Source organism: Pyrgilauda ruficollis, unplaced genomic scaffold (genome assembly GCF_017590135.1).
Source record: "Pyrgilauda ruficollis isolate IOZ18807 unplaced genomic scaffold, ASM1759013v1 scaffold15, whole genome shotgun sequence".
Classification (NCBI taxonomy): domain Eukaryota; kingdom Metazoa; phylum Chordata; class Aves; order Passeriformes; family Passeridae; genus Pyrgilauda; species Pyrgilauda ruficollis.
Genome location: NW_024513654.1, coordinates 13160642 through 13186471, shown reverse-complemented (window position 1 = coordinate 13186471; position 25830 = coordinate 13160642). Strand labels below are relative to the sequence as shown.

Sequence of the window (25830 nt, the reverse complement as noted above, 5' to 3'; positions counted from 1 at the left end):
TGAAAAGCCAGCCCCAAATCCACTGTAGCAAGGCCTACTCTTATGTGGGGAAGACCCTTTCTTTTATGTGTCACAGGAATCTGGGAGTGTTGAAAACTGCTGTGCAGCACCAGATGACCCCTGCTGTCACTCTGTGGGTGACAGGCGCTTCTGACCCTGGTCAAGGATAATTAATGAGCATTAAATCACCTTGCTGTTCACCTTCCTTTGCAGGAGTGCAGTACCTAGCTGGTGTTGCTCCAGGTGGTGAGGCAGATGTTCTGGTTACTGGGATCACCATCTCCACCATTAATTGTTCACGTTATGAAGGAATACTCGGATCAGGTGACGTTGCTAAGCCCAGAACGGAAGATACAGACCCGTGAGCCGGTCGTGGCGTGGCGAGGGGGTGTGGGGGAGGGCAAGTGGCACAGGGGGAGTCCCAGCGGCTCCCGTTAATGAATTAATCCGCTAACGAGGGTGGGCTCGGCGGCCTGTGCCCCCTCCGGTCCCGGCAGCCGCCTCCTCCCCCGGAGGGGGCAGTGACAGGCAGCGGCTTCTGCCCCATGTGACTGGGGAGCGGCTGCCCCGTCCATGGCTTGGCCTCCCCCGGGCAGCAGCAGCTCCGGCTCCCGGGGAGGAGGGGCGGGAGCTGCTGCTCCATGGGGAGGAAGGGCAGCCCTCGATCCCCCCAGGCGGAGGGGGGATCCCGGGCCGCCTCCCCCCCCTCCCCGCTCTGGGCCTTACCTGAGGAGCTGCTGCTCCTCATCTGCTCCTACCTGGACGCGCAGGCCTTGGGCCGCCTGGCCCAGGTCTGCCGCCGCCTGCGCTTCCTCAGCAGCCGCGATGTCCTCTGGAAGCGCATAGCCCGCGGCTGCCTCAACTCCGGCTTCACCCAGCTCGGCACCGATCTGTAAGCGCGGCCTTCCCGGCGGAAGGGCGGGGGGCGGCGGCGGCGGCGGCCCGGAAAGGCCGGGGATGCCGCGGCCCAGCCGGTTGCCAGGGCCGCGCTGCGCTCCTGGCGTGGCCGCCGCTGGGCCGCGAGGGGCGGGGGACGCGGGGCCATTCCCCAAGCGCGGTTGCGCCGCCCTTTCCCTGCGCCAGGAGGGGCGGCGAGGGCACGGGAAGGGCCTCCCTGGGAGGGAGCGGCCGATGGCGCACACCAGGGTGGCGGGGCCCAGCCCCGGCCCTGCCCCGAGGGGTTGGGGGAGGCGGCTCTTGTCCCCACGAGGGAGCGGCGAGGATGGCGGGGGTTTCGCGGGATGTCTCAGTGGCAGCCCCAGCGGGAGTGCTGGAGCGTGAGGCCCTCTCCACATCTGGAGAACTGTGTCCAGTTCTGGACTCCTCGATACAAGAAAGACAGGGAGCTATGGGTGACGGTCCAGCAGAGACCAGGAAGAATGATAAGAGGTCTGGAACATCTTCCCTGTGGGAGCCAGGCCTGTTCAGTCCAGAGATGACTGAGAAGGATCTCATCAATGCATTTAAGTATCTCAAAGGCAGTTGCCAGCAACAGGATGAATAGCAACGCCCATGAAAACAAACAAAACAAGTTTCACCTCTGCATGAGGAATGAACGTTATGCTGAGGGTGGCTAAGCACTGGAATGGGCTGCTGAGGGAGGGCATGGAGTCTGCCTCTGGAGACATTCCAATCCCACCTGGACTCATGGCTGTGTAACCTGCTCTAGGTCACCCTGCCTTGGCAGGGAGGTTGGGCTAGATTATATTTAGAGGTCTTTTCCAACCCTAATAACTCTTTGATTTGGTGGTCTTCTCAGTCTCCAGACCCCTCCAAAGACTGAGGCTTGGGGGCTTCAAGCTAGGGGTATTAGGGGAGGTTGGAGCACAAGGAGACGGACGGAGCTGCTGTGTGCAGCTGGCATGGATCCTGTAAGCCCACATGCTCTCCCCGTTTCTGAGCAGTGATCCCTGCCATGGTCTTAAAAGCACCTCAGAGAAGAAGCTGCAAGGGAGCAAGGCCTGGGACAGCATCCTGGGAAAAGGGCTGGAGAGTGGGCTTAGTGTATTCTTAGGTGAAAGAGCTTTTGTGGGCCCGCAGGAACACATATCTTAGGTTCTCTCAGAGCAGCTTGCTGGTATAAATGGTAATGGCTGGCACAGAGAAAGTGACTCCTGGACTTTTCATACCTTCTGGGTTTTAAAGTTTTGTGAGTTGGAATTATTTGAGCTTTTTTTTCCTGGGGTCTTTATTTTTCCCCCAGTTCAACAGCACTGTACAGGTTAGGAATAGGGTCAAGCCCTCTAGGCTTTGCAGTGTGTATGACAACAGCATCTTAGGTGAAGTGCCTTTGGGCCTTGGCAGTGGTTAGTGATGATCCAGAGTTTGCCTTTCCTCTCTCAAATTTGGCTGTGTGCCAAATGCCTCTTGGAGGCAACTTCACAAAGTGGGCCTTCCTTCCTCATTTAAGGATCCCAAGAGAAGTTTGTGTAGTTAGGATCTACAAATCCCTTCCTATGGCTTCTCTTTAGCTGCCAGCATGGATCTTGTTTGTCATTCAGTCACTCAGTATTGTTTCCATAAACACTGTGCTGACATGACTCAAAAGAAGGGATGGCGAGTTTTGACCCTTGTTTTGCTGTCTGATGTTGCTGTCTCATCAATGCATAGACTTTAGAGAAGCAATTATGGCTTCTGCTGGCAGGAGCAGAACTTTGCTGGTGCTGAAAATCCTTGTGTTGGGTTTTCAGGCCAGCACTTCAACCCACTCAGTGTTCACAGGTTGGAAGTTAAGCAGAGTTCCCTTGGAAGTCAGGAGGAATAAGCACTGTGGAATGGCTGTGCTTTGGACTCTTGTCTACTGTGATATATGATTTTGTCTCCTGAGGAAATGAAGTTCTGTATTTTTCATTAAGAATAAGGTGATACTCTGCTCCTTCAGTTGCAGGAGGGATCAGGTGTACAGCAGAGCAGGTGCAGTGTGTGTAAGGACCACCACTTCCCCCTGCAGAGGAATGCAGGTCTATAAACAGCTACAGAAGAGATTTGCTAGGTCAGAGAGTTTCAGAGAAGGGAAGGCTGCTTGAGTATCATGAACTCGCAGGGGTTTCAGTGCTGTTAGATTTGCTGTGAACAGGTTTTTTTTTTGGTTTTTTTTTTTTTTTTAATTTTTTTTTTTGTAATTCTAGGATGTACTTTTGTGCTGTGTCCTATTTTCACATTTTCCTCAAACAACTCCAGTACTGAGAGCTGCTTTTAGCATTGGTCAGCACTTCCTTGGTCCTGGGGAGTTCAATCATAGGTAACACACTAAGTTACATTGCAAGTGGTTGTGAAGAAACCTTGAGATATATCTGGAGGATGATTCCTTTAATTACTTTTAACTTCATAGAAGGCTCAGACAGTCTCCAGTTCCTTGAAATAGTGTACCAAATCCTGTGGAGAATACCTGAAAAACAAACACTTGTTTTGGATCTCTGGGTGGAGATCCAGCATCTGGGGGAGTTGCAGGAGTTTTACTCCAGTAGGGTAGAGTTTGGCAACAGATACAAGGCAAGAGCCAGGAGGTCTGGATGTCTGAACATCTGCAGAAGAACCAGTATGGCTGCATGTGTTGAGTTATACAGCTGTAAAATCTGTACTTAGCTGAAGAAGTTCAATAGTCTCTGTGGCAGCTGAAGGGTTTTAACTAGCCATGTCTCTTCTGTAGCACTTGCTCCTCATGTCTCCAAGATCAAGAGCAATCTCCCACATTGCTGCTCTTGCAATTGAGGGAGTAAGATTTGCAGAGAGATACTGTATTTTATTTGACTAATCAGTACAAGTTGGGGAGGGAGTTTAAGCAAGTTTCTGGGCACACCATCCTTCTTAATAGCAGTTTTAAGTAGAGACCTGGTAGATTGCTTGTTGAAGGTAAAATTTGAGCTGAGTAGGTATTTAAACTAAAATATTACTGTGAAAATAGAATGATGATGATGTTGGATAGCTGGACCTTCTTGATAACTGTGCATTCTTAGCAATATGGAATAACTCTTGAGTTTGTCAAACTTGGCTTTGACTCATTCAGGAGCTGAAGCTTCTGTTGCATGTTCTGGCTAATGTTGCAGGTGAACACTAGTTTTTACTTTTGAGAGGTTTTCGTGCAATACTGTTTGCAGTTGAGAAAGCAAAGGCTGGAACCATTTATGGTTAATATACTTAATGAAATAACATGCATGGTTCTCACATTAGATCTTAAACTGATGGTCCCTGGGAGGCTGGCATAAGTTAAAAACTAGTCTAGGGAGTATTTACAGTTTAAGACAAAAATCCATCTCAGAATAGTTTTATCATTTCTGCTGTTAAGTGGCTTTTGATAAGCCATCTGTTAATGCTTTGTAAATAGCAATAAATTTGAGCCTAAAGGAGATAGCTGTGGAACTTAACTCCTGCCCCCACTTTCCCATTTTTAAAAAGGTGATTAACTTGAAAATTACACTCATTCTTTAAAATGCTTTTTCTGTTGGGTATATCTTCAGATAATTGTCACAACAAGGATCAGAAGGAACAAGCTTTATCTTCTATGTGAAAAAAACTGTTTGAACAGCCAGCCAGCTTATAAAACTTCTTTCTGCCAAAATAGGGAAGATTGATAAGAAACTGGTTGCAAACCTCTAGCTGTTAGCAGAGTGGAGAAGACAAATAGTAGTATATTTAAAAAAAAATATTTAATTTTTAAAATTGTCATCCTGTCTACATACTTTTAAAAATTGCCAGCTGTGGTTATTTCTGGACCCATGCTCGTGCTTAAACGATATTAAATTAAGTTGCTAATGAAGTCAAAGGAAGATGTGGACTTAAGCCCAGACACTAGCTGTTAATGCTAAGGCATATTCACAACATTGACAATCTTTAATGTTTTCACTTTCTGGTAGATTCAGCCAAATGGGAGCCACAGATGTAAGCCAAGTTAAGTGTTTAAGGCACTTAATTCAATTGTGCACTTGTAGGAGAGGAAAGAAGTTTGCTTTGAGGGATGTATCTGTACACTTAATTCCTTTGGCAGAGGGGAGGGAATCACTAGGTTCACATCCACCTGAGTCCCTCTGTGTTAGGGATGGTAGGGGCTGACCTGGAAGAGTTCTTAAAGCACATTCTCAGTGTTAAAAATATGCTGTTTCTTCATTGAATCAGCAGTAACTAAATGTTCAATAGAATATTGTGTCACTGTTATGGAAGTACAGAGTGGCTTTACATGGATATGCTTCTTGGCATCTGAACTGTGAGTCTCTCCAGATCAGGTTTTCACTTTTTCTATATAAACAAGTTAATTTTGTGTATAGACCTGTACTGCTACAAGACCTTGTCAGGAGGGTGGTAAAAAGAGAGTCCTTATGCTAAGATTTTTGCTTTACTCAGTCATAGGAGCAGCTGAAGTAAAAGTTGAGCCACGTCTTCACGATGTAAGGTGAAAGGAGAATTTTTTGTTTCAAAAATGCGTGGCAGCATATCACAGAAAAGTTAAGACTTAACAACACTTTCTGCGGCTAAACTGTAGCTGAGTAATAACACAAAGCCTTTGGGGGTTTTGGTGATATAGTGATATTACAGTTGTGTCCTGTAGTCTGTGTCTGTTTTGCCAGCTGTTGTACAGGCCCAGCAAGAGCAGTCTCTGCCCTGATGAGCTTGCTGCCTAAATAGCCAGGGTAAACAGGGGCTGGAGGGGAAGGAGAGGCAGGGAGATGTCAACCAAGCTGCCCTCTCTGCAGCAGGTCAGTGTCAGAGCCAGGAATAGCAGAGGATGCTTTAAGCCTTTATCCAGGGCCTGCTTGCTGGACCACCTTGGACTGGAGAAATCGGAGAGGCAAAGAGCTCATTGTAAGGTGATTCTTTATTTAAGGCATGGAAGAAAGGAATAAAGTTGCAGCTGGGCTAAACTTATTTCCTCTTTGTTACAAAGGAATTTTAGAGGGCAGGTTAAAAGTTGGAACCTAAATAGCTTGACAATTTGTTCTTTGTAATGTATTAATAGATGTCAAAATATAGAAGTGTTCCATTGCATGTTTTCTCTTCCCCTGTCTCTTGTTCTGCCTTGCCCACTAGGATCATGGTATATTCTCCAGTTCAGAGAAGCAGATTCATTAATGGACAGATTTATCATCTACAAGTATTTAAGAGCTTGTATAAGCATTTTGGTGAGTTAATAAAAGCTGTGTTTTCTCCAGATCTTGGAGAAATGTATACACGTACAGGAGCAGGAAATGGCCAGTCTGTGCAAGTCAAATCCAAATGCAAACTGCAGCAATCATAGGAGACCTCAGCCTTCACCACTGGAGGGGGAGGGAGTGCTTGTAAAGCTGCTTCAGTTTCCTTCATCTTTTAAAACTTGTTTTAAAAACAAAGTTTCATTACTTTAAGGCAGAAATGAAGAAGGCAATGAACTGGTGCAGATGATGCAGAGGGGAATACTCTGGGGAGGATATTGCAGTAACAGAAAAAGCCTGGATGAGGGAATGCAGCTCTTGCTTTGTGCTGGAAAAGTTGGTGGTTTTTATAAACTGCTGTTACATTTATTCTTACTCTGCGTTAAACTGTTAGTGCTGAGCAGGACAGATCTGCCAGGACAGCTCCACAACACTGAAACTGCTGCTTTTTCTGGGAATGTGAAGTTGCTTGTAAGAGTTCTTTGTGGCCTGCCTATCCTTTCCTTAAGATCTTCACTGGTTCAAAGAGAGAAGAATTTTATGTGTTCAGGGCTTAAAATATTTGTGTTTTGTTTGTTGCTGTTACCCTGTTGGACTAGGTATGGGTTCTTTCATTCTATCCAAGTACTTCCCTGACAATCTACTCTTTCAAATCAGAATACACATCACACTTCTGCAGCAGCACCAGGTTTTCTCATAATCTTTCCAGGGCAGTGCATTTTTTTTTAAGAAGCCCAGATTTTGTCTCCAAAAAGACTACGAAACCCCCTGAGAGAGTCCAAATCCTGACAGGAGTTTCTAGCCAATATCCCATTGCAATGACTTGTAAGGGAGAGGGCATCTGGTGGCAGAGTGACCTGGCTCAGTCTTGGTGGTGGTGGTTTTTTGGGAAGCCTTTGTGAAAGTTTGTGTCCTTGCTGTGTGCACAGAAATTTATTTGTACCTTTGGGCATTATGACAGCCTCTGCCTTCTTCATGAGGTGACTTGTTCACAAGAGCTGTTTGGTGGAGCAGTTGACAGCCTGGTAGCATCTGAGATGGCACGGACACACCAGAGGAAGCAAGGAACAGTGAGGAACAGTCAGCAGAGCTCTTTTCCATCTCAGAGTTATTTGAACCCGTGTCCCGTAGGGAGAGGGGAGCACAGAGGACAGGCTGAACATGGCAGTAAGCTAAATAAGGGTCATGTGCTAAAGGAATTCAGTTGGAATTTTTGTCCTGGAAGAGACATTTAGAAAGCCAGCCGACTTGTTGAGGACAGTAACAGGGGCTCCTGACATAAATAACTTTTCCCTCTTGGCTGGCTGTTGGTGGCCCATGACTTGTAGCTGCACTGAGACTCTGGCACTCGACAGGTGTGTCCTGACTACACAAATAAGTGCAGTTGGTCATTGTGTTAGCCAGCCTTGCCACAGGGCCAAGGTTGATAGTGGGGCTTAGCCACTGTGACCTGTTTGTTCTCTCTATGACCCTTCCAGTCAGGCCTCAGGCAGGCTGGTGACAGCTTTTATGCAGACAGCAGATTTTGTCCACAGAAGAAATTCAGTCTCAGCAGGTCTCTGCAGACTTGCATTTCCAGATGAGCTCTTCAGTACTTAAAATGTAGCAAAACATGAGGGACTTTGGTGGGTTAAGGTGCCCCATGCAGCTGGGAAAATACACGGCATGACATGTTGGTGTTGTCTTCTGTAACACGGCCTGTGTTGTTGCAGGCACCACTGTTTTGGCACATGCTGAAATTGTAGACAGCCAGCAGAAATCTCCCTGGGATGCAGTACAGCACAGAAGCTCTTGCTGTTGCAGAAATACCATTTCTGGTGGAAAAGGACTTTGGATGGGAGGGGATCATTGAAGGCAAGATCTGTTGGAGGTGAAGCTTTAGGAGGTGATGTGCCCTGGCTGAGCGATTCTTTCATTGCTTTCTTTTGGGGCCCAGGCCAGCAGCTGCCTTGGTATCTGAGGTCACCTGGGTTAGTGGTGCTGTGTGGGGACAGTTCCAGTCTTTTACTTCAGCAGCTGGGAAGTGGGCTCCAGAAGGAATATTATATTTCTTTTGGTAACTCTGCCAAGAAAGAGAGGAAATTCATAATTTGAGCAAAATACTTTTAGCTTTTTTTTTTGTAGGGTGGCGAGAGGTAGGAAGGGGGAAATGAAAAATCCTTTATAATGGGTTGCTTGGGATGATTTTTCTCTTGGAGCGCCTTCTCAGGCTGTAAGAAATGTTCACCTCCTCTTAGTATAAGCAAGTCTTTGAAAAGGGAGCCTCCGTCAGGAGTGCATGCAATTGGAAACATGCATTGGCTCAGGTCATATATTGCACTATGATTTGGGGTCCTGATAGAGTGCTTTTGGTGGTAGTTGGATAATAACAAAGACAGCCTTTTATGTCCTGACTAATGTAACTTTATGAAATATTGATAATTTTGATGCCCTAGCAGAGGTCTAAGATGATGCACTGCAAAGGGCTTTAAGAACATTTTGCTTGAATTTCATTGTGTTTTCATAATCAGTCTTCACTCATTCCTTCATCCTGTGTTTCCTGTCATCCTTCTAGGATGCTGGACTGTACCTCAGTTGCTTTCTCAGTTGCTTTCTGTGTAGGTACTGCTAAAAATAGTAGTCTTTCCCCAGTAAGTCAGCCTTCCGCAGTCTTGAAGTTCACTGTTGGGTGGCTTCTCTGGGAACACAAATGCCAAGACCTTGATTTCACAGAGTACTTAAGCATGTGCTGAATTTTAAGCATGTGGCTTAGTATTTTTCTGGATTGTATACTAAGAAAGATTGAGGTATCAATTGGCCAGTAGATAGTGTTCCCTCCATAGCATTTTATATAGCATTTGACTTCATATGGTAGTTTAGTCTCCTGAATTTTTGGATGTTCAACACAGTTGCTGAAGTAAGAGGTACCTAGTTAAGTCAACCACTCAGTGCAGATGTCTGATGTCTGTTGATTGCCTCGGTCATCATGGAAAAATGCTTAACAGTTTGCAAGTGTAGAAAGTGTGTTGATCATGACTGAAACAAAGTAGGCTCTTGTAGGAGAGAAAAGGAATTTTTTATCAAATTATTAAGTTTATATGGCAATAGCATTTTTAACTTTCTAAGATTTGAGAATAAATTAAATGTCTGGGATATAAAAGGAGGATACTTTTAAGACATGTTTAAATTAGCTGGATCCAAAGTTGCTATATGGAGGAGGAAGGCTGGATGAATAACGTATTTATTAAGAGTAAAACAAAAAAAAAAAACTCAAAGCAACACCATCACCACCCTCCCTCCCAAATCCCATCAGACCTCCCCCGTATAGTCTCCCCACCCAACCCTCATCCCCTCCAGACAGGAACTGTTGATATGTGGAAAGAATGAGGTGTCTGTTTCAGAAGTAACTGCAATAGTGAACTGGGGCTCTGGGCCGAGCCAACGTGTGACTCTTCAGAACTTCCATGGAGGGTCAAGGCTGCTAGAAAGGGGACCCACAGGGTGAGATGGAGGCTGCTTTTTTGACCTTGGAGTCACCTTTTTCAGAGCCTTGGAAATTACATCTAGTCTTAGTAGGGTTTATGCATTGAGCTCAGAATGTCTGGTTGGGCCAGCATGTGCTGGAAGGGGGATGTGGCACGAGTGTGTTTTCCATCACTGTGCAAGCTGGTGACTTAAAATCTGTATGTGGGGAGAACTTAACGGAGGGTTGAGAGTAGGGAGGAGAAGTGTTTTGGAGTAATGAATGGAATTGCATGTAGGCGGAGAGCCTGAACTCTGTCTGGGAGAGTAATAAGCAATGATGAGAGTGGATCTGACCTGACTTTTTGGTACTGTGCATTCCTCATCTCAGACACTATCTGGCCTCATGAGTTCTTGCAAGTGCTCCCTTTAAAAAAGGAATTCCTCTTCTTGCAGCCTAGTCTAACTCTAGTTTGGTTTTGTTTGTTTGTTTTTAAATGGCTATGAAAAATAAAGAGCCTGTAGCTTTCTAAATTCAGTTTTAATTGGTGTGGATCTACTGATCATAAATGTAAAGTTGCAAAGCTTTCTAGAGGATGAAAAGCTTTTCTGTGTGTGGTTTCTGTTTTTGTTTAAAATGGGTCACATGCCCAGGAATGCAGTCAAATTATAATGGTGACTAAGTGCCGGAAAGCATAGAAAAGAGGAGGGAAGGGTGAGCAGGAAAAAAGGAGCCTGAGGCTATGGAAGGAAGGCTGGGAAAATAAGAGTCTGGCCAGACCCCAGGGCCAGGTTAGAGATTCCTACACCCATTAACACAGGAGATGTTTATTTACAGGGAGCTAATCTTTGTTTTAAAAATGACAGAGTACCCAAAAATGCTACTTTTGGGAAGTGGATTGGAGGGACTATAGGGATGGGAGGAAGAAACTGATTCTGATGAGGCACCAGTTCCCATTTCTCAAGGATCTTCCCTTCTCCCTATGAATCTGGGTGTATTAGCTGTTGAGAAATGCATGAATATAGGATAAACTCTTGTAGTCTAGTAAGTGTAACCCCTAATTACAAAGAAAAATTTCTAGAGTTTCTTCTTGTTTGTAGTTTTCTGACCTTTTCTATCTAAGCAGCTCCAGTAAGGATATTGAATAATTAAATTTATGATATGTGAAAGATGGGAGCTAAAGTTGCCTTTCTCCATGTCTTTAATCAGCTCTGGATCATGAAAACAAAACAGATGTTGAACAATTGCTTGAACTGGGTATATTCATGTAGACTCTAAGGACACCTTGGTCCCAGGTCTCTGTGGTACCTACTTTTTGTCACATCTTGAAGAGTATTGACCTTGGTTTGTCTCAGCTCATTCCAATAACTTTGATTTGTAGCCCAGTGATAGTCTCTCTTTTAGTAGCTTTGTCTGACTGTAAAGAGAGAATTTTCCAGCAATGTGCTGGAATTCTCTCTCCTTTGGTGAGCTGCTGCAAAAGATAGTTTTTCTTTGGGTATATGTGCATTGGATTGTTTATACACATGAATGTATTTTATCTTTAGTTTGATCACATCTTGATTTCTGATTATTGTATCTGGTTATGGGATTGTCAGACAGGTGAGACTCTGGAACAGTTTCTTTACTAGTCCTTCTGGATAGACACTCTCTGGCTTCTTGTTTCAGTGTTCTCCTGACTAGTGTTTCCTCCATCTGTTCCTGTGTGGTGTTGTCCTTATCTTAAATAGCTCTTGTCAGTCTCTATTAAAAGGGTGATGTCCTGTATCTCTGGTTCTTCTGGTGGTTTCTTTCTGTGTCATCTTGTTTGGATTACATTTTTCTGAACCTGTGCTGCATTCAGTACACTTGGTCAAGTCTTGATCATATTTCTGGTTTGTGGTCATCAGAGGTGGCTTTCTTTGCTGGTAATCCTCCACTCTTGTCAGTGTTCCTTTCTTGTCAGCTCTCACAAATGTCCTCACTGTAGTGTGGCATTGCATCATCAGTGTGTGTCAGTTCATCATTGTGGAACCAGGGTGAGAGCTTACCTGTGGCCATTTTGAATGCATTTGTTGTCCAGAAGGCATCAGTCCTGATTGCTAATCTCATCTCTCCTCCTCTGTCTGCAGAGCTGCTGGCATTCCAGTGAAGGAAAGGGTGAAGATATCTCAGAACTGGAGGCACGGACGCTGCCGGAGGGAGACAGTCCTGAAATGGAAATGCAAGCAAGTGGATTCTTCCTCTTCTTCTTTGTTATGTGACAGCTACTGTGGGGCCTTGGGTTTGTGCCTGTGCCCTGAAATGAGATGTTTCCTGTTCTTTGTGCTCCATGGGGTCTTACAAGTGATTGCTGCTGGCTTATTTTGACTGTTCCTGGCTAGCTGGGTGTGGGGTAACCAGAGTTGCTGCCTTGCCCTAGGGATTCATGCTGAATGTCAGGAGTTTCTGTCTTGGCAATTTGAATTTGTCTTTGTTCTGATCTGTACAGTTTTAGTCACATTTAGCAACTTTTACAACAAACTGTTGCATTCATGTCTACTGCTGTATACCATGAGCAATCTTTTGTCCTGCTTTCACAATGAGCCCACATTGATCCCAGATGTGGACTTAGGTGTTCCCTCAAAATGCTTCATTTGTCTCCCGTGGTTTATCCTCGATCCTGATTTGGATGTACAAATCTAAAATGCTAATTGCCATTCATCTGCCTTCTGCTCCTTCATTCTCATGCTTCTCTCCTTCACTTATAGAAAAAAAAAGTATATTTGACATTAATGATGGGAGCTCATTGTTAAACTCTTGTTTGCAAAGGTCTCCTTGGCTTTCAAAGCAAAGCATAAGATAGGTCTCTTGTCTGAGCTGCACATCAAAATTTTCAGCTTTCACATCATCAGACTGAAGGAAAAATGAGAAAGACTGTGGTTTGTTAGCTGCTGAAGAACAGGGACCTTCTACTGAGCTTTCATGCCTTTTTGTGCTGTATAGATTGAAGTGGTGGATAATGTGCCACTTCTTGCCTAGAGTCCTGGGAACAGCTGTAATGAGCAGAGTGGGTTTTGGTGCAGGTTGTATACCTGCCTTTGAAGTGCTTGCAACCATCTGTGAAGACAGGCTCTGTGGATATTAGAGATCATTACTAAACCAGCTTCCCAAGTGAAAAGGCAAGGACTGATTTAATGAGGCCACCATCCAAATGGCATCTCCTAATTTTCATTTATTCTGCTTCAGATTTTTTACTTCTCCTTATGAAAAAGCCATAGAAAAAGGTAAAAAGCTAAACTTCTGCAAAAGGAGAGCTGCAGAAACTGGCTGTAGTCTAGGTAAGCTGGATATTCACTTGCTTTTAGAGGACTGCGTAGGAGTGGAGGAAGGAAGGGGAAATCAAAGCCTGCCTAAACCCAAAGCTCCTGCTCTAAAGATGCCTCTTACTTTTTCCATGTATATGATCAAGTCCCAGATGAATATTATAAACTCAGCTGCTTTGTCCATGTGATTGAAGGCCTGTTACTGGAGATGAATACAGGCAAGCTGGAACCTTCTGTCTAATGAGCAATCTTGTCCTCTTGCTTGTATCTAGTTGTTCACTGCGATGTTACAAGGTACGGCTGTGTGTAATGACTCTGATGACACAGAAAATCATGACCTCTGAGGATAAATGATCTAAAAAAAGAGGGAGACAGGTTTTTATGAGAAGCCCCACTGCTTTCAAAGACATTTGTTCCTGAATAGTTTGAAAACTGAAAGGTTACTCTGTAGAAGGGCTCTGGATTTTCTTAGTGTTTCCATGGACATGGGTGCACTTGGCAATGACTGCAGAGCAGAGACATTTTCACACATCTGTGCCCCATAGGACATGAGTCCCACGTGTCTTTGTATCTGGCCTCACTATATCCAGAAATCTTATTTGCTGATTCTCTGTTGGCTACACAAAAGCAAAATCTTGAGAAAAGCTCTCACTGCCTAAGTGTGTATTGTAGCCTATTTTCTTCTATATTTTGGTTTTGTTTCAAGAATAAATAAAATTCTTGAGATGGCAGACTTGATTCAGAATGTTGCATGAGTGTCGTGTCCTCTTCTTGATCTCCCAGAAAGTAAAGCATATTTTCCATATGTAACATCAATCTTCAGAATACTGTGGAATAGTTTTTTTGGCTCCACTGCCCATGGCCTGGAACCCATGGCCTGGAAGGTTTGTGAGATCCAGTGACAAACCTGCCACTGTCCCACATAAAGCAGTGGGCAGAAAGGGCATATGGGCTCTTCTAAAAGATGGGCAAGACAAACCAAGAGCTTGCTCTACAGCTTATGGCTCAGCTTATGGGGAAGAGGTGTGAATGTAGAAAAATATGTCCTCTGTATGATGAGCTTAAAGTTCTTGGGTAGCCTCAGAGTACAGGAGTCAGGTGACTTTCTGTCTGTAGGAAGATCTGTGGTACTTTGGTGACATGCTCCCCTGCCTAATTAGAGATGTGTGAAACTGTGGCAGCTTTGTGGCCTCTGCTGGGCACCAACAAATAGTGTTCAGGATCAAGAGTGACTGTTTGCACCAACAGCCGCACAATGAATGCTCTCTTAGAAATGCTCAGCATAGCTCACCAACACCAGAGTCTAGTTTCTTAAAAAGTACAGAGCTCATTTGCAGGTTCAGGGGCCCTAAAGTATTTCCCTATCTATGTTCACTAGACTTTTGGCCATCCTCTCTTTCGGAGATTCCATGCTTCCTTTTCCTCACTCTGGGTTAGAAAAATGCCAACAATATAATCTGCTTTTTATGTTGCTGGAGAAGCTTCATTTGTAGCTGTGCTGCTATATTAAGCCCTGCTTTTTCATGTCACTTGCTGCTCCAACTTCACTTTTCTTAAGCAGGCATTTGTTTTTGTTGATATGTTTGTATATGGATTTTTTTTCTTTTTCTGTGTGAGGTTGTTTTGTTTAGTTTTCTTCTCCCCACTCCTGCATGCTCCCAACCTGTTGTCTGTTTGCAGTTTGATGCCCTGGATGGAGCTGGATGGTGAATATCTCTACCTGTCTCAAGCGGAGAACATCCAGGCATACCAGCTCTGTGCAGAGGGGACAGGTTTGCAGCGTCACCCTCAAGCCATCTTCTCTGGCCACCAGGAGGACGTGTGTCGCTTTGTTCTTGTCAACTCCCACATTGTCAGTGGAGGGGGGTAAGTTGGGTGAATGAAGGAGCCCGAGGGTTTTGCCAGTGAAGTTGGAAAGATTCTGTGTAATTCCAGCTCAGAGCAGAGGAGCCAGTTTTGGTACACAGTGTCCTAATGCTTGGCTGTGGTCAGCTGCTGCTGCTTCCTCTCTTATAATTTTGGTTCTGGCTTGAAAAAGCTTCTCCTGCAGCAGTGAAGGAGCTGAGTCTCATACTGTTGACCTTAAAAAGTGTCCTTTGCTCTGTAAACTTGTAGTGATGTCCACAGGATTGTTGAATCAGGAATGACTGATCAGGCAAACCTGACTGTTGTACAAATTTCATTTCTTTCCCTGTTAGAGCCAGGGTAGTTGACTGTTCTGATAATCAGTACTGCTGGTTAGCTGGGACTGCAGTAGTGCAGAAGGTTTTCTAGAGACCAGTGTGTGTTTATTAGACACACTGATGTAATTGTGGAGAGGGGAAAAACTGCCAAGCCTTCCAGCACACACACACACTTCTCCAATTCATTTTGCATTTGACTGGACTTTTACAGTTACAGCAAGTGACAGGACTTTCATTAATAGCTAAAACTATAAAAATATGCACAACAGTTAAGCACAGAATTGGGAGAGACAAGAATGCCTGCCTGCCCTGGGTATTGTGGGACTTTCCCCTGTGAACTGTAGACCAAAATTCAGGTGAAAATGAAGGCTTGCATTTAAAATTCGAGTAACTGTGTTGCTTGAAAAAGGTCTAAATGTCTGGGTAGTTAATTCAAAGCACAGCACCCTGCATGGCTGCTCTGAAATGAATGAAAAGCTGAGGCTTGGACATGGGTGAGAATGTTCTCTCACTTGTTCCCTTACTCCAGCCATTCAGCATACAGACAGGATTCTGGCAAGCTCAAAGCAGTAGGAGGAGGAATGGCTACTTTGCTATAGTTTCTGCAGCTTAACACAAAGTGAAGGGTGGAAAGATAGCCAGGAAAATTTTCAAATGCATCAGATCAGGCTTTAACTGGCCAGATGTGGAATTGCAAGAGAACAGGTGATGTGTGAAGAGTGGAGGGTTCATAATGCTGCATGAATTTCAGCCCCTGTCAGAGACCAGTCCTGGTCTTTTTGTAGCACTCCAAAGCATTAGTAGAAGGTGCATGTCCAAGAGGTCCAAATTCCCTGCCTGTGGATTTGTTTTTCAGAGATGGAAGTATTGTCCTTCACAAGCTCCATGGCTCCTACAGCGTCAAGTTCTCTGCACATGAGCAGGAGGTGAACTGTGTGGACTTCCAAGGCGGCCTCATTGTCAGCGGCTCCCGGGACCGAACAGCCAAGGTGAGCAGGGAGTGTTTCAGCAGCTGCAGGTGCTGCTGTAGAGGTGACTTCAGAGGTCTTGTGCTATGAATATTTAAGTGTCAGCAGAATTGTTGTGAGCCCTGTACTCCTTGCAGGAGGAATGCTGACTGTCTTGGCTCATGTCTCTGAAAAGATGCTTGCTCTGCCAGGCTTGTTAGAAAGAGATTTGGCAGTAATTTACAGCATCAGCTGCTGGCTTAAACTTGGAAGTGCAGAAGGAAGTAGCTGATGTTTTGCTTCTTTTCCTGTACATCCATCTACACTGTAGTGGAGATGCCTGCCAGTTAGTGTGAAATTTGCTGTATGGATCTCAAACCCATCCTTGTTGTGTTATTTAACATTGCAATGTGGTTTAACATACTCTCTGTTATATATTCAATTTCTGTAAAGGACAGGATGATGTCATTTCCAAATCTATGGTTATTTACTAATTTTGTGGTTTATTTATTTGTGTGGGGGTTTTCTTGTTTGGTTTTTTTTTTTTTTTGCAATGGTTCTTCGTTTGCAAACCAGGAATGAAGTTAGACTATGAGTATTGTTAGCTCCCGTTTATCTCTTCCAGCTGGCATCACTGGGTCCTGTCACATAATTTTTGGCTATTTCTTTTTGGGGCAGGATGTTGTTGATTTTTGTCCTTCTGGATCTGGTTGGCAATGCTTTGTTCTTGTGTGGACCTGGAGACTTGTTCATCTGAGCTGTAATCAGCTCGTTTGATCAGTTTAGGAAGCTCTACACAGATGTTTCACCCTTATCCTGCTAGCATGATGCAGTATCTGCAGTATAAAACCTTTCAAGGTTTTATAGGAAGTGTGTGAAGCAGCATGACCTGATTTATTTTTGTTGGTCCCTCTAAACAGATGTACTCCTGAGTAAAACCACTTCTAAGTAAAGCAAGCAATGTTCCAATGCAAAAGGCAATTTTGGGATTGCCGTTTGCCTCCTGGGAGTAAGACCTTGATGCTGCTTTGTCTCACACTTCAGCAGTGCTGCTCCTCTCTGGTCTGTGGATCCTCTTTTCTGGGAGAGTGCCTTCTTGCTACTTCTCTGACAGCTGGAGGAGACATCCCCGACCTTGAGAACAAATTCCTGAAGCCCAGAGGGGAATTTCAAGCTGTTTTTCTTAGAGCTAGTGTGAGATCTTGCCCACACAGTGCTCCCTACAGCATATACTCTGGGGATGTTCACCTCTTATTTTTTATCATCTCTTTTGTAGGCTGTCTTGTTTGCGTGAATGAGACTCTTGGAGGGTGGAAGGGAATCCCTACCAACCTTTTAAAGGGGCTCTAAGTGTCTAAGCTATTGAGGGCTCTGCTGAGTGTTGATTAGGACTAAGCCCTGAAGAGCTGTTAATGTACATTCCTGTGTGATAGGCAGCAGATAGTGTGCTCTGAGCAATATTTTTAACCTGTAGGAGATAGGGATGCCTTAAAGGAGTTAAGCTTTTCTGCTGCTTTTGCTGACACTAGGTGCTAAATTCCCCGCTGACAAGAATAGCCTGCAATCCTGGGCATTATCAACAAACAAACAAATAGGGCACTCCACGCTTTGAAGTCTTGAAGCAAAACACTGGGGGTTGGTTACAGACAACTGGGGGGCTTGAGTCCTGTGGGCCAAGAATGATGGCAAGGTGGAGAAAATGAGGGGCCACTAGCAGAGGCCCCAGCAAGAATTTTGGGGCCTTTTTTAGGACCCAGAAACAAAGGGGTGAACTGGTGGAAGGAGATGTGCATGTTTGCACCGTTGGGGAGGGAAGGAATTCTCTCATACTGTCAGTGAGCAAGGACAGCCAAGTTTGAAAGCAGCCTGGGGTACACTTGAAAAACTTGGTCTAAAGTGGGGTCTTCTAAAAGAAGATTATTTTACAGGCTGGTGAATGATTAACTTTATAGTTAATATTAATGGAAAATTTTCAGGGATGCTACTAAGTCTTCTCACACTGTTCAAGAGAACAGATTTGAAGAAATCCTAATTGTCATTTATTTAACTACAGAACATGAGGCGTTTGTGTTGGATGCTGCCCTTAGAGAGCAAGTGGTGATGGGGCTGCTCTCTCTGTTACCAATGGGGTGGAAGGTCATACTTACAAGCTGACTTCAAGTGCTTGTTTCTGCCAGCAATTGAAGGCTCTGCTCCCCCAAAATAAGTAATTGGAATTCAGGGAGAGCGTCTGTGGGAAGGTAGGCATGGTAGTTTGGGCAGCTCTTCCAGCACATTAGCAGCATGCATCCTACATTCTGCAGTTTTGGGTGATGTGGCATAACATGCATCTCTCTCTTTAGGTTTGGTCCCTGTCGGCGGGCAGAGTTGGTCAGTGTCTACATACTGTGCAGACAGAGGATCGAGTGTGGTCCATTGCTATCAGCCCATTATTAAGGTAACAGATCTCTTTATTCCCAATTTTCATCAGAGAGAAGTAAAGGAGTTGGATAGGCTGTGTGTCCACAAATCTTTGTGAGGCACCAATGTGACGGTTCAGGGACTTCGTTCGTGTGGAGGCTGATCAGGTGCTTGTGCCTGCTGCAGGAGCTCAGGGAAGAGCATGTGGCCCTTATTTCCTATAGCAGCAGAGTAATCCCCTTATAAAGAGGCCATGAAGGTGGCCCTGGGTTCCTCTTAGTGCCTCAGGTGGGACCTGTTCATTCTTTCTTGAGGAAGGAACGCTGACTTGTTAATTAGAAACAGTGAGCTGGATCCTCTTGAGATTTTCTGTGCTGAAAAGATGCCAGCTTGTATTCTCATTCTCTGGCAGAAGAGATGCTGAGCAAAAAGGTCCCTGCTTGAGAGCTGCATGCAGTGGTTAGAACTCAGGGTTTTTTGAACATGTTGAACTGGCAAAGATGAAGTGGAGTTCAGGGATGTGGTTTTCCAGCCTCTGTTGCCTGTAGCTCTGTGCTTCTAGTGCAGGCATAATGCTACGATTACAGGTTCAGCATGGGAGGCAAGGGCAATGCATACACCAGTGTTTTCCAGGGTGTTCTTTGAAGTGCTCCTGTTATTGAGGAAATGAAAATCTGAGGAACTCTCAGCGTTAAAATCTTACACCAACCAGCAGTGGGCTGTCTCTTTGGTTCTCTGTTAAACTGGCCTGCTTGCAAGAGAGGTTCTTCCTCAGCATACCTCAGGGAAGAGTGGAAGAAGAGCTGCTGTTGCTGCTCATGTAATGTCTGCAACTGCTGAATTTTAGGCTTGTGCAAAGTCAAAATACTGTCCACAACTGCTGTCCTTGTTAGATTTCCAAGCTTGTTTTGCAGGTAGCAGAAACTTAGTAGTACTGAGCTAATGGCTTTCTCAGGGAAATGACACTCCAGGCTTACTATGATTTTGCTGTTGTCTTGTTCCTTTGCTCTGAGTGTTTGAGACAATTAGTGTTTTTGAAGAATAGCCATGTGCATTAGTGCTGCTGCAAGATGTGAGTAGAAGCCCTTTGCTGTCTTCTGTGCTGCAAGTGTCCCTTTTCTGGCAGACAGGCTGTGGCTCAGGCACCGTGGCTAGTTAGAGGCCAGTGGCATTCTGCTTCCTACTCCTAAGTGATGACCTACTGCCGTGGCCTCTTGTCAGGATGGTGTTCCCCTCCATGGTGTGCATGCTTGTGCACACTCTCTGTCACAATATTTACCCTCAGTCTCCCCACCCCCCTTTCCTCCCTGCAGGGTGATAAATTGGAGGTGGTGGAACAGCTAACCCATGAACAAGTGGGCTTAAATTGTGCGCTCTCATTTTTTATGAGATTCTGGACTGTACCAGCCTCTCCCACTAGCCCAACCTACTGCACCCTCCCCTTACCCCTCCATATTTTAGGGAGGGGGATGTGGAGAATTAGAGCCAATTAGCCACGTCATTAATTCTTCAATTTGACGGCTGATATAGCAGGGCCTGAAACACGCTGCTGACCTCGTATAATGGGAACCCTGCTCCTTAACATATTGACGATGGGAGAAGTTAATTAAAATTCCACAGAGAGAAGGTGTCGGCTAACCTATAAACCTGTCGCTTCTCAGAACAAATCGCAGCCATCCTAGAAGAGAGAGAGGATCAGAGCAGGAGGGCATGTGGTGGGGGTTGGCCAGGGCAAGGGGCAGGGGAGATGAATTTTTCACTAATAGGTTTTATTACTTGCTGTCTAATGAGGGTGAGTATCAAAAAGATAATATCTGGTGTCTAGGAAAGTCTGCTTTGGGGAACTCTGTGGTTTCTGTTTTATTTGCAGGAGCCCATATTTCACCCATATGCATTCCCTATGCACTTATGTCTGAAGCTTTTCCTCCCCTGCAGTCCCCATCCTTCTAGCCAGAGCTTGGATACATTTGTTCCCCAGTGAGGCTGAACATGGCCCATAACCTCCACTTCCTCCTAAACATTTAACATGACCTTCTGATTCTCCCTTCTCAGTTGTGCTCATGTAAACTGAGATCTCCTCCATAAGGACAGGTAGTTCTACTGGTATATAACTGCTGGAGAATCAGGCTCCAGCCACCTAAGTATTTTGGCCCACTGCTGCTGAGAAATGGCAGCTGTCTCTACTATGGACACACAGAGCTCAAAGCAGTTGTGTGCAGTGGGTTAGGAGCAAGGAAGGCTCCTCCAACTCTAGCCATTCAAAATTGCTTTGGAGAAGCAGTAGTTTCCTGACCTGGAATTTTGCCAGGACTTAGACTCTAGAGAGTCGTCAGGGTGGTATTCTTACTGAACTTCAGCTGTTAATGGGCTGAAACTTTTTGTCTTTTCAGTGATGTCTTCCTCTGTGTGAAGCTTCTTACAGAGTATCCCATATGCTCCTGACCCACAGCTGGGTTTTCTGCTGCGCCTGCTGTAGTCCTGCACTGCTGGACTGCTACTCTAGAGGACAGTGCCTGTACACTCAGGCCAAACATTAGAGACTTGTGCTCTTAGAGCACAGCTCCTCTGGTTTCAGGCATTTTTCCTTAGGTATTCTGCTTTGATTTGTCCCTGTTTTTCCTGTGTCACTACAGAGATCATCCTGTACATATGCGGAGCTGGGGGAGGAGGCTTCCTTGTTCTTAGTGTAGTGGTGCTATTCTGGATATTTCTGGGTCTGCAAACAGAATGATTCCTATAAGGGAGATTAGGTAGGGGAAGAGGTATTAAAAGGGTACCAAGAATATTGGATCATCTCTTCATATTGTGCAGGGGAAAACTGTGCTTAGTCCTTTACTTAAGTTTTTCAGCCATGGAAGTGTCTTGACATCCACGTGTGTTGTTGGAGCTTCATTGCTTTGGGGATCCCTAACAGTGCACTGCAGGGTATTGGGGATAGGAGGGCATTGTGTTCATTCTGAGTCTGCCAAGTTATGCAGGTTGGTGTGCTTTGTATAGCAGGTTACACATTGCATATCTCATGTGACTAGAGAAGACTCTGAGAGAGTTCTTAAAGTAGGATATTTAAAATAAGAGTACCTCAGTTTCTTTCATCCACTGGTTTAATTGATCTCTGAAGCTGTCCTTCTCCATGGATTAGTAAAATGCTGTACTTACTCTGCTGCATACCCTAAATTACATTTCTTAGCTGCTACTAATCCTCTTCCCCCTACGAGTTCATTTGCCTTTTGAACTCTGCATCACGCAGATGTTAAACTTTCATTTACTGGTGCTTACTGCAGTGACTTATGTGTGCTCAGGGACCAGGGCAAACCTAAGTGCAGTGGACCAATTCAAATGTGCAAAGTGAGGCAAACTTAGGAGTTTCTGGTAGAGCAGTGGAACCTTCATGCTTTGTGGTTCCTGAGGTGGCAGTAGCCAGGGAAGAGATGGGAGCAGTGTACAATGTAAACTGGAGGGGAAAGAAAAAAGTGCACCTTCATGTTAAGTTCATTATTAATCTTGGATCCAGATTTTTTTTGTGTTGAATTTAAAAAAGTACTCAGATCTAAGCTGACTTCTCCTGCCAGGTCTGGCCACTGGCATTTGTTATTTTCATTTTTAAATATTTAAATATTTTTCATGAGATGCTGTACTCAAAGTGTGTCAGATTTTAAAGGAAGAAAAGAGAAGATGGAGGCACACAAATGGTTTCCATTGTGCGACTGTAGATAAGCAGCAGGATGCCAGGTTTCAGCTGTGGGTAGAGAGCTAGGAAACCCATGGTACACTTTGGGGCAATCATACTGTGACAGAAACATGCTTTGGGTATGTAAGCCCAAGAGACAGTCTCTTCTTTTCTGACTTTGTCATTAGTCTGCTGCAATAGATAACCTCTCCTTTTGGATATTGTCTTGGTGAATGCAGGTTAACTGCAGAGAGAAGGAAAGTTTGTACTGAAGACTAGCTGTCTGCATTGGATGCTTAATTTAAAGGAAAATATGTACTTACATGAACAGCTACATTTAAAAAGCCAGGCTGGCTCTCCTATTTATGCGGTGTGGTAGTTGAGACCAAACTCCTGTATTTGAACATTCTGATTTTAACCTAATTGCCTGTCCCATGGATTATTATATGAGGAAGTAATATCGGAGGATATCTCTGCTTCTATGGACAACCTCAGGCAAATTGTAAAACGAGCCTCAAACTCATTGGGGAAAGGAAGGAAGAGAAAGGTTACTTTACTGAATGGGCCTCTCTTCCATTCAATTTGAGCGATCAAAATGATTAATTTTGAGGGCTTCTTTTTAATAGTTATCTAGAAACTTCTTGTGAAACTGTAACAATCTGATCTTGCAGGTTGTCTTAGAGCAAAACAACTCACTTGAATCAGAGGAACTTTGCAGTGGTTTTAACTGTGCAATTGAAGCCCTAATGGGCAGAAGTTAAAATGCTGGATAATGTTCCCCTGCCCTCATTTCTTACTCCGATTTCATCAGCAGGTTTCCCCTACTGCATATCAAGATGAGCTGTTGGCTGTAGTGTGCTCTGCTTTGACCTTGCTTTGTGCAGTTAACCTCTCTGAGTCTGCTAGGACCTGGGAGAAGTAACTGAGTTTTGTTGGGGTTTGTGCATTGCCAGCAAAACAGCCGGCAGCAATAGCTCTGCTGTCCTTGGGGATCTTCATAGAGCCTGGTCGGTTTGAATAATTGAGAGGGGACTCTGACCTGCAGCTGTTTCTTAAGTAGGGTAGGAAGAACCTGCTCAACTGTGAGATCCCAGAGTGGACGTGCAGAGTTAGTGGTGGCATTAACTGCCATCTTTTACTGACCTCAGAGGGCGATCTGGATGTGGGTTTCTAGGTACATGCAATAGCCATAACTGACTTGGTGCTCTTTCACCCTAAAGCTGAGGAGCAGGAAATGAGTATCAGTTTCTCCCCTCTGGAGCTAAAATGACACCTGTGTCTTATCCATTTGCCCTGACTGTTCCCTTGATGTTGGGAGGAAGAAGACTTTGTTTTACCTTCTTTAACTGTGTGAGATTAGCTCTATTTTGTCTTCTTCATGTGGGTGAACACATGAACATGCATGTCCGTTTCCCCTCTCCTCTAGAAACAAGCAAATATGCAAACATTTCTATAAAACTGCAGCTTACCTTTCTTCACTTCAGTTTCTTTCTTTTGCCCTCTAAAGCTCACGTGATTGATGACTTCCTCCCTTTTTGTCACTTTTGGCCAATACTCTAATTTATATATTTTCTGTGACTGTGTGAATTGGCTCTCTAGTGATTGCAGGCAGGTGAGCAGGTTTTGGGAGGCAGTAGCTGACTGAGTTGGAACGCAGACATCTGTTTCTAATTGTGTTGAGCTGTGTTGCATATTGATTTTTTTTTTCCTTCCCCTGCAGTTTTTTATAATTTTTCCCCTTGCTTGAGGGGAAAGTCTGTCTCAGAAAGCTTGGAGGAAGCATCTTTCTTGTGCTGCATGGTTTGCACAGGAGAATCCATGACTGTTTAATCGATGTGACAGAAGAAACTTAGTCAAGGGGGCTGGCAACCTTATGGTTTGAGGTTTCCATTTCCAGTTTGTGATTGTTTTCTTTTTGCTTTTTAAGTTCGCAGGGGGAGAAGGTAACTTCACCAGACCTTGGCTGCTGTTTACCTTTGCTCAGTTGTGCAGTGTGCCTTTGTTTTTCCACCTTTGATCAGTGTCCTGCCAACAGATAATTTAGCAATTGCATCCTAGGGTGGAAGTGTGGAGTTAATGTTAAAATTAGGGTTTTTTTCCTTTCCTTACTTCTGTGGCTGATGGAGCAGAGAAGAAGAGAGGGGAGGTGAAGGGGGCCATAAATTCTAGACCTGGTGAATCTGTTCCTTGTAGAGAAATGAAAGCCTCTGATGTCTCTTCAGCACTTTCATTAACATTTAAATTAAGGGTTTGTTTTTCAGGTGGCTTCAGTCGAAGCCCTTTCATAGTCTGACACATGGAGGCTGTTCTCTCCTTTTCTCTCTCTCTTTCTCCAGCTTGCATATCAGTGTACAATAGTAATCACTGTTTTATTTTTTTTTTCTGATCTCTCAGGAGGGCAGCGACCTGACAAGCTGTACCAGAGGTTCAAAGAGAAACAGAAATGGAGTGCAAAGGTAGATGAGCAGGAGGATGCCAGGTTTCACTCCTACAATTAGAGTGGTGTCTGTTCCCTCCCCGCCTTTCAAATGACTGCTTTTGGGGGCGGGAAGGGACACGGAGGGATGGACACTTCTTGCACAGTGAGAGCCCCAGGTGCAGATGCCTCTAACCAGGCTCAGCTTCCACTGTTACTCCTCCCAGATGTGGCTGAACCTGTCACTCAGAGGATGCAAGCTTATGCCCTGAGGTGGGAAGTGAAGCTGTAGTGTCCTAAGATAGCAGCCTGGCCCTTCTAAAGGAGTGTTGATTCACTCTGAGGACAGCAGGAGACTGATCCTCAGCCTGCCATTGGCATTTGAAAGGAGGGTGATAGTGGAGGATATTGCCCTGAAGTAAAGGCAATATCTGTCTTTTGTGCTGCAGGGTTTAAGTAATGTCTGCTCCAGCACTGCAGCTTACAGTGTCTGAGGTGTCAGTTTGGATCTTGGCTTAAAACGACCTGAACCAGACCATGCCTTGCCATGGCTAAGCAGTTTTTGGTCTAAGAGCAATTGGTTCAACATCAAGAAAAAAAAGCTGTTTTCCACCTGCTTCAACAGTTGCATAAAAGCCAGGGAACAAAGGGATAATTTTAGGAATGTCAGTGACTTGCAGTGGAGAAGCAGTGTAGTAGGATTTGTGTAAAGACATGAGTATTTGTCCCAGAGCTCTTTTGAAATCTTCCACTTCTCATCTCTAACCCAGCTGGTCACCACTGGTAGGCTGTTACCTTCTGCAGGGTCTCTGACAGGAATGGGGGGCTCAAGTAGCACTGCACTGGTATCTTTTAGCTAAAAGACAGAGGAAGATGAGCCACCACGTGAGCAGTGTTTAGCATTAAAAAAACTTGCAGCTTGGTGGCTGTGACTGTTCCACTTTCTATGACTTCACCATACTACCACCCCAAATTTGTTTTCCTTTCACTAAGACCTTCATCCAGGTGGGCTTTGAAGAATGCCAACAGGATGAGAGCAGCAAGCTGGCATGGGATCAGGAAGGTTATTCCCTGAATGACAGTAGATATGGTGCATAAAGAAGAGTGCCAAAAATTTCTGTTTCTTCAAGACGGATCGTAAGAGTGCCAGTGGTGGCTATGACTTATACTATGTGGCTCTTCTGGAGGCCCTAATTCAAAGTCATGCACTCGCAGAAACATCCTATACATGCTGAATAATGTTCCTGTTATGGAGTTTGGATTTTTTTCTTTCCTTTTTGTGTGAACTGTCACAGACTTAGTCTGTCATTTCTTGTGTCAGGTTGAAGTATCATGTCTGACTGTTCTGAGTGCGTGGTGATAACTCAGT

At 44.8% G+C, this 25830-nt stretch overlaps 1 protein-coding gene across 2 annotated transcripts in view; it reads left to right on the top strand.

Annotated features, from left to right (window-relative positions):
- The first annotated feature begins 509 nt into the window (after window positions 1–509).
- Window positions 510–25830, top strand: part of FBXW4 (F-box and WD repeat domain containing 4) — a 59361-nt gene continuing 34040 nt past the window's right edge. For both annotated transcript variants that reach the window (XM_041461575.1, XM_041461574.1), the window contains exons 1-5: window positions 510–892; window positions 11676–11771; window positions 14529–14714; window positions 15888–16020; window positions 18321–18415. In XM_041461575.1, coding sequence (XP_041317509.1) covers window positions 642–892; window positions 11676–11771; window positions 14529–14714; window positions 15888–16020; window positions 18321–18415 — 761 coding nt within the window. In that variant the 5' untranslated portion in view covers window positions 510–641. The remainder of the gene's footprint in view (window positions 893–11675; window positions 11772–14528; window positions 14715–15887; window positions 16021–18320; window positions 18416–25830) is intronic.